The sequence below is a fragment of the Nylanderia fulva genome, unplaced genomic scaffold, assembly GCF_048542155.1.
Source record: "Nylanderia fulva isolate GAGA-0341 unplaced genomic scaffold, ASM4854215v1 Scaffold55, whole genome shotgun sequence".
In the NCBI taxonomy this organism is placed as follows: Eukaryota; Metazoa; Arthropoda; class Insecta; order Hymenoptera; family Formicidae; genus Nylanderia; species Nylanderia fulva.
This window is the reverse complement of record NW_028190643.1, coordinates 70,631-79,566: the sequence shown is the minus strand read 5'-3', so window position 1 is coordinate 79,566 and position 8,936 is coordinate 70,631. Positions and strand designations below refer to the sequence as shown.

Genomic DNA, 8,936 nt, shown 5'->3' with positions numbered 1-8,936 from the left:
AAAAAACTAAATTTTTTAAACAATGCACAAATAAAGAAAGTATATTAGTTTATTTAAATAAAATAATATAATATAATTTACTTAAGAAAAAAGGAGAGAAAGAAAAAAGGAGAGAAAGAAAAATTATGTATAAAATAGCAAGATTTGTGTTCAATACAAATAATTTTATATCTTTTTATACTCGTATACAATATTTTAATAGCCATTGTTGAGATAATTTTTATACACAAATTTGATAAGTATATATATATATATATATATATATATATATATATATATAACAATATTATTATAGATGTAATTCAAACTTAAAAATGTGTAAATATTTTATCAATTTTTCCATTTTTGAAGTGAATTTTTTTGAAAACAAAATTTTAGAGAAAGTTTTATTTTATTTTTTATATATCTTTTTTTTCTTTTTTTTAGATATCTTTTCATTCACATATATACATATCAAAATGTTCACGAAACTAAGGAATTTTTACTTAAAAGATTTTTTTATAAAATACATTTTACCTTTTTCGGTAGAATTGTAATAATAATTATAAATTTTTATCTATAATGAAAAAAACTTTTTTTAGTAACAAATAACAAAAATTCAAGTTACTTTTATTATTTCGATTATATCCGGCATAATTTCCACACAAACAAACACACATAAAAACAATTTTTATAAATTTTTTCGTGTTAAAAAAAGTAAATAAGCCTATCAGGATTTTAAAATTGTATAAAATTAAAGGTGCAAAAAGACAATTTTGATAAGATAAATATTAAAAAAGAAAGCTAAGAAAATATACATTTTTTATTTACATTTACAAACCATCTTAAGAAAAAAAGAAATTTTTTGCAACGTTTTTTGCAATAAATTTTTTCTGTCATAAATGAAATAATATTTACACATAATTAGTATCAGTTTATTAATTATATTTTTATATAAAGAAAATCTCTCTTTAACAAATGTAATTTTTTTACATATGTACGTTTTATATGAAATTTGGCCTTGTAATAGCATTAAATACGTAACGTAAACTCGTTATTTTTTGACAGTGACGAGTTGCTTTTTTAAATCGATATAACAAGTAACAATAATGAATGACTTTTATACATAAAAAAAAAATACTTTTATACTTTCTCAACCTTGCATTTCACATATGCATGCTTGCATGTATCAACTATTAAATTGAATATTAACATATACTGAAACTTTGGATGCCTTTACACATTTCTAGCAATTGTATTTGAAGATACAAAGTTGTAATATACACGATTGATTGACTATTATTAATTTTTACACAAATAAAATTTGTACATATACACCTAAAAAAAAACAGAATTTTTAAATGAAGCTATACATATATCATCAATAAGCAACTTGTTTATTAAGCTTCATTTAGATTTAAATAAAAATAAAATAAAAGATAAAAACAATAAGATAATCACAAATTTTTTTACATCGCAAACATATTTTTTTATGTAAAAATACACACATGACAATACACAGTTAAGAGAATAATTCTGTTTTCTTGAATTATTGAATGTCTGAGAATTATAATATGTAGTTTTAAATAGTCGCCACTTTTATTTATTATTTATGTATAGAATTTATTTATTTTTTTATCGTTTTGCTTTATATCTGTTATTTAATGTATATATAGAAACAAAATGTCGTATGTATAATAATAATACAATTTTGTGTGTATTATTATTCTGAATAGATGTATATATAATCAAGTGTGAAATAGCAGAAAAACAATGCAAAAGAAGAAATGATGAAAGAAAATGAAGCAAAACAGAGTATTTCTATATATAGAAAGTGGTAAAACTGTAAAAGCATATTGTATCTGTCGTAAGAATGAAAATGAACCATTTCTATGTTCATACAATTTTTTCTCATTCTTACGATGAGCAGAATATGTCTCTAAAGTTTGGCCATCTAATTCAGAAACACTCTGTCAAATATGTAATAATATATAAATTTGACTGTATTTTTCCTTAGAAAATTATTATAATTAATTTTTTTAAGGAGGATAATTCTGCTTATTTTTCCACAAAGATAAATTTATTTACTTAAAATAATAGCGTTTTATGCAAAAAATTGAGAATCTTGAAATAAGTCATCGAATGTAATTTTTTATCGCACTAAGCAAATATGCATGTTCTTGCGAGAAAGAAAGAGAGAGAGAGAGAGAGAAAGCGAGTTTATTTATTCCATGTGCCCATAGTTTCTTCGTCGATTCTCTTATTTTCGTTATAATTTGATTTCTTCTCTCCTCCTGTCTATCCCCTCCCGCGACCTGTTCAGGCCACCCTGTCGGAGGAAGCTAAGGAGGTGTACAACAGCCTGGTGGAGACGCCGACCATGGAGAGTCCCGGTGACACCAACCCTTTGCGCATGCTGCGCTCCGGGTTGCCGATAGTGAGGCCCAGGGTTCGCGGGAACAAGCACGCCACCTTGGCGCACCCGACGTCGTCGTCGTCGTCGTCGTCGGAGAACGCGTCTAGCGAGCCGGTCTTCCACATCGAGATGCACCACAGCGGCGCCAGGACTCTGCCCAAGGTCCGTGCCTCGCCTCCTCTCCACGCGATCCTGCCCCTGCCGCAGTCGCGCATCCTCGAGCGACACCACTCCAGCCTGGAGATCGAGAACAATCAAAATCAGAGCAACGTCGACGAGAACCCAATCCCGCTGCCTTGGAGGGATCGCTCCAAGACGCTGCAGCCCAAGGCCAGCCTGCCTCGACACCAGCGCAAGCACCCGCTGATCATTCCCGGAGGCGGGGTCACCAGGACCCTGGCAAAGATGGCGGTGAACGCGACCTCCGCCGCGGAGGACCAGGTGGACGGCCACTTCGCAATGCGGAGCGCCAACTCGCCGATCGCCGGGACCTCGTCGCAGGACAATTACTCCCTGGAAGGCCCCATTAACGGGTGAGTCGCTGATTCTCTGAAAAAGTAAGTTCCCACGGTTTGTAGAATTTCAGCATCTTTATTTGTTCAATTTTTGTATCTTTAAGTATATAGAAAAATTGTTTGACTTTAAAAGGGGACGGAAGATGGCGCTACTGACTTATTCCTAAAGACGATTTTCGAGGTCATTTAAAGCTGATTTGTGCATTTTAAATTGAACCACCATAGTTTTTATATAAATCGATTCCTCGCAATTTTCGACGTCAAAAGTTGTAAGGGTAAGATGGTCAAAAAATGAATTGTTTACGAGATATTTCAGAGTTTGTGTAAAATCATGTCTAAATTTAAATATGAAATATTAATAGCTTATAACTTTTTATGCTAAAAATTATGAGGAATTGATTTATTAAAAAAAAAATATGGCTTCATTTAAAAAAAATAATGATTTTCGAATGACCTTGAAAAGTGCTCTTTAGACAAGACAATAACGCCATCTTCCCTTTAAATCAAACAACTTTTGTTTGAAATATTTTTATTGTGCAATCAAAAACAAAAATTTTGTGAAGTGATCGATTAAGATGAGACACTCTGTATATGTAACTCGGGTATACTAAATTCTTTCAGCCCAGAGGAATTCGAGCAACGTATAGACTTTGAGCTGGCGGCGCTGGATTCTTTACCCATCGAAGAAACTAGATTTCGACGATGTAGCGCGATTTCGGAGGATCTCTTGGAATTCTCGGACAATTTAATCGACTGCGACGATGAATCGGCGGATTTGCAACAAGTTCAAAATGTCCCGAGCGAGGCGACGAGCAACAACGACGAACAACGGACGAGCAATCATTTACTGATCGACGGTTTGCGTAAAAAGGTCGGCATCGAGTCGGCGAAATTCGCGAAGGGTTCCAAGACCCAGGAAAACGTAGAAACGGATTTAAATCGTAATCCAACGTCGACTAATTCCGCGACATTGAAGGATTGGGACAAAGTGGATCCCCTGATAGGCAGAACGCAGTTTTCACCCGCGGCGAAGCTTCCCGGAATGAACTACAATACGTCGCAAACGAATCACGCGTACGCGGAGGAGATCTCCACGTCCAAGTTCGCGACAGTCCAGTGCGAGAAACCGCTGATATGCATTAGCTCGAACGATGATTTCTCGAGCGCCCTCCCGAACGTCTACCTCCTGTCGAACGACGAGTCATCGAGCGATCTGTCGCGACAGTCGGACCACGTCTCTTGCGAGGACCTCCTGGAGTTCGCTTGCGACGGGCCGAACACGTGGAGAACCCGCGGGCCTCGCAACGGGAAGAAGTCCGACGAGGTCAGAATCATGCTGAAGGTGCTACAGGATCAGTCGACCCCGGAGTCCTGCGTCGCCGCGCTAAACGTCACCAAAAATTGGGACGTCCTGGTGGCGATCAAGTTGGTGAAACTTCAGGGTCTTCTCAAGAACGAGAATAACTTCGTCAGCTTCGAGGACTGCAAGATGATGCTGAACCAGTGCGGCGGTGACATCGTCAAAGCGGCCGCGCTTTTGCGCAGCACCGACGACACCACCGCGGTTTAGGCTGATTTCGCGATCACAATTGCGAAGAGCAATTATTATTTATACAGGGCGGGGATAAAGTATGGAAAATCTCGAAAATATAAGTTTTACAAACGTTGTAGGCCTTAAAAAACCTATTTCAAGGTCAATCTTATCGGTTTGACCTTGAATGACATTGTCAAAGTCAAGGTAAGGTTCTCTTGAATTTTTTCAATGGATTCTTCTATTTTTATTACATACTATTGCAGCTTATCTCGAGGGCTTTCCAAAACGATATAACAAATTTTTTTATTAAGTATTATACTTAATACTTAAGTATTATATTAAGTATTATACTTAATAAATAAAATACTTTATTGTGAGTTATAAAGGTTTGAAGTTAACAATTTTTTGACAGACTTTAATTTTATAAAATTAATAACTTTTATTAATAAATTTTATAAATTTTAAAATGTAAAATATTTTGTAAAATATTCAGTTATGTCAAAAAATTGTTTTTTTTTTTTTTAACCTTTAACTCAATAAAATTTTATTAATATTTATTAATTTTATAAAATTTATTAATGTTCTGTAAAATTTATATTTTTGGAGATTTTTCTATACTTTTTACCCTACCCTGTATATGAGGATTGATTGAGTAGTTTTGAGATTATACCTGTCGCTTCGAATTTCGATTCTATTTGATTCTTCATGATACTGAAAACATTATATCTTTTCTTTTCCAATCTTACATGATACTTCAAAAAATATTCTAATATTAATGATTAATATTAAGGCTCCTCACCGACTAAGTTGGAATTGTGACGTCAGAGGCAAGAAACATGCGCTAAAAATCCTTACATGTCATTTTTAAAAGATATTTCGATGAAATATTATTTTAGATGGCTATTTTCTAGCTATTCTTTTTCCTTGAAAATTAATTAACAATTATTGTACAGCTGTTGATTGATTATAAAGGGAAAAGGATAATTTCCGAGATATTTAAGAGTGTGCTAAAGCCTTAATTAAAAAAATCTTTGATTTTATTTTTTTTATATTTCAATTATTGCTAACTGCGACTCATAGCTGGGAATATATATTGTTAATATAATATATAGTACTAATATTATAGTATGATTATAAATTTTACAGATAAATATAAAATTATTTATCTTTAAAATTTCTTTATTTTTTAGTCGTTTGTTTATATGCTTATTTCCAGTGATTTCTTTAACAATCGCAATTGTTATATATCGTTATACAGATATAATATATTTTAATGTCAGCTATAAGTAACAGAGATAGAGCAGATTAATTAGAAAATATGATAGATAGTAGTAATAAAAAACTCAATCTAATATTATAGATTCGACGTCCTTGCTTTTGAAAATTAATCGAACTTTGTTTTTAATTCAAGAAGAAAACTATCTGAAGAAAACTATTAACAAAGAAAAGAAATTACAATCTAATGAAAATTTGGAAAAGAAGAGAACTTATGTGTATCAAAACTTCTTAATTTTATATAACAGGTATAAACTTGAAACTTAAATTAATCTTCATGTTTAAGAAAAATATCAATTTTTTAATTGATTTTATTGATGTAAATTTATTCTTGACAAATTTGGCTATAAAAATGGAAATATATTTAGAAAAAAATCATTTATATTGTTCAAATAATGTAGGAACATTTTTTAGTATGAGCTGTAAATTTGACTGAAGAAAAAGCTACCCAAAATGTCAAGAATTGAATTGAGTTATATACATTTTCCATATATTTTCTTAACAGCAATTAACGCATAAAGAAACAAAGAGAGTGAGAAAAAGAGAATAAGTGAGAGAGAAGAAAGGGAGACAGATCCTTGACAAATATTTATAAAATTTTCTCTACGTAGAAAAGTGTAGATGAAGTAAACGGATGTGTTTTTGATATATGCTTTATATATCTAGTAAGCTGCTCGCAAGATTAAATAATAATTAGTATTAATACAACTTTGAAGGATTAACAAGACGAACTAGTTCCTTGGATAAGTAAAGCAATCTGTCGTGTTTGTATCTTTTTACATGTGAATGCAATGTGATAATTTGCACAATAAGGATCCAAAATCTTATGAATAATAAAATGACAAAAAATAATCGATACCATTTTTTACGTGAAAATGTTTATACAACTAAAAAGGTATTATAATATACATATAATATGATGAAGTTTGGGGCTATGACCATAAATTTTTACAGATCTGAACGATGCTTATATTTGTAAATTTATTAAGATTTATAAAGTACAGATTTATCTCCTTTTTTTATGTGTCTATGTTGTTTTGAAACACGCACATTATTTTTCAAACACATACAACATATGCATACATACATATGTATGTATTTAATATGTAATTAAGTATTGTATACAAGACAATCATTTTATAATATTTCTACATTTTGGAAACATATACTGCTCAATAATATTTATAAAATCAATAAAGCAACATGAGTCACATTAGGAAGGAGTCTAGGAATTACTGACTTGCTGTATATGTTACGTTTTATAATTCTAATAAGAGTTAATATTCATTTATAAAAAAGAACTACACACTTTGTCACACTTGTTTGATATTAATTTTTACAAAGAAGTATCATCGAAGTATGATATTAATCAAATTGTATCTTTTGTATGTCCAGCTAAACATTCTGTTTCAAACAAGAAGATCTACAATATACAACGAATAATTGTAGTGACTCTTTTTATATTAACCTATGTGTAAATGTATAAACTGAATGTGACATGTATAAGAATTTTGATAACGAAGCAAAATTGCAATTTATCACTTATAGCTGTAAGAAAACTTTTTGCAAAATTTTACAAAATGGCAAAAAGTTAATATGTAATTGAAAATGTTCGATTTTTGCAAGAATGTGTTTAAGGGAAAGAAGCGTAAGATGAACAATTGTATCACATAAAAACTATGTATCTTTTAAGGTAATGTTTAATTTTATTCGATTTTGTTTAATTTTATTTATTTTTGTTTTAATGTTCCTAAGTATAATTGACACAACAAATTCCATTGAAAAACTTGAAAGCCTTAACGACATTTAACTTTTATTAGAACAAAACTTTTACAATAGGTCACGTATCAGCCATATATGTAACTATGATATCATAAAATATACATTAAATTTGTTTGCAATTTTAATCACAAAGTTTTCATACCTAATGGAACAATTTGTAAGCTGGAAGCGTATATTTTTATATACATATAAAAAAAGAAATATGAATTTTATTTATTTGTGTTTGAAAACCAGTTAATTTATTGAACTTTTATTATAAATATAAATCAGATATAAGTATATAAAGACTGTGTTTTTGAAGTAAATTCATATCTTAAAATATAAAGCTTTGTGATTAATATTGCTTTTTTCTAATATAATAATTAAAGAGAAATAAAGACTGAAGAAAGTGCGCTCTCTTTTTAATATCTGCATAAAAGCATTGCTTAAAATAAAGAATTTGTAATCTATATATTTATACAGAAGGCGTATCAGAAATATCTTTATTTCTAGATTCGACATTTTTAGGATGCATTGTGTCTAAATCATCATAACTGTCCGATGAGAATTGGCAATATTTTATTACCAAAGGAATATGAAAAAAGTTATGTTCTGTTAATTTTACATATTTTATTTTATAAAAGACCAACAATTATCAAACTGTTATAAAATTGCCAATAAAGCAGCGTATATATCTTTTACTAAGTATTTTAAATATGATTAAATAATTAAATAAAAAATATATGAGGGAAGGTTGTTCTGAAAATAAATCTATTCTCATATTTTCTTTTACTTTCAAATTTTGAAAGACAATATAAGTTTTGAACACAATAAAATATCATGTAATTTATATATATGAGAGAAAAGATCATTTTTGTAAGATAAAATGCATGTATGTAATAAGTTTGAGTAGGTATAAAATATTTTTCGAATTCTGTGTGTTTGATCACTTTGTTTTTACAATTTTTAAAACATTCATTTATTTTCTATGTAATCTGTTATTTTTTCTGCATGTTTAATATTCTATGTAATAATTATCTGAATCTGAGTTTTATTTGTCTAATGTATCAATATCATATTTAATATTTTGAAATGAGAATCAGATGAAGTCAGAATTAGCTTTAAATATATGCGAGAAGCTTATACATACTTTTGTATATTCACTTTAGTTTATGTAAAATAGTTTATAAAAAAGTAAATAGTGACATCTGAGTTTCTGTTTTTCATTATTGTAATGTTGAATTATAATTATGACATCAAAAATAAGAAATTCATATGAATTTTTGTAAATGCACAATTATTTTTTATGTCATGATTCAATAATATTGATTGTTAAATATATCGAGAACACTTTTTTTTTTTTTTAATTGATCAAGATTTAAAACTATTTAATTCATGAAAGAAGAAAGAATCAAAAAGAAAATCTCTTCATATATTATATTGAATGGTGACATGA

At 29.6% G+C, this 8,936-nt stretch overlaps 1 protein-coding gene across 1 annotated transcript; it reads left to right on the top strand.

Annotated features, from left to right (window-relative positions):
• Positions 1 to 810: 810 nt before the first annotated feature.
• LOC146721093 (activated Cdc42 kinase-like) lies at positions 811 to 8,232 on the top strand. Its single transcript, XM_085487408.1, has 2 exons — positions 811 to 2,928; positions 3,532 to 8,232. Exons 1-2 carry the CDS (start codon positions 2,360 to 2,362, stop codon positions 4,478 to 4,480), a joined length of 1,518 nt encoding a protein of 505 aa, XP_085343534.1. The 5' UTR covers positions 811 to 2,359; the 3' UTR covers positions 4,481 to 8,232.
• Positions 8,233 to 8,936: the final 704 nt, after the last annotated feature.

What these genes read in the sequence shown, in the direction of transcription:
- LOC146721093 (XM_085487408.1), top strand. Translation starts at nt 2,360, where the DNA reads ATGGAGAGTCCCGGTGACACCAACCCTTTGCGCATGCTGCGCTCCGGG. An exon ending in CTGGAAGGCCCCATTAACGG is followed by an intron (nt 2,929 to 3,531) that starts GTGAGTCGCTGA and finishes AAATTCTTTCAG; the next exon opens with CCCAGAGGAATTCGAGCAAC.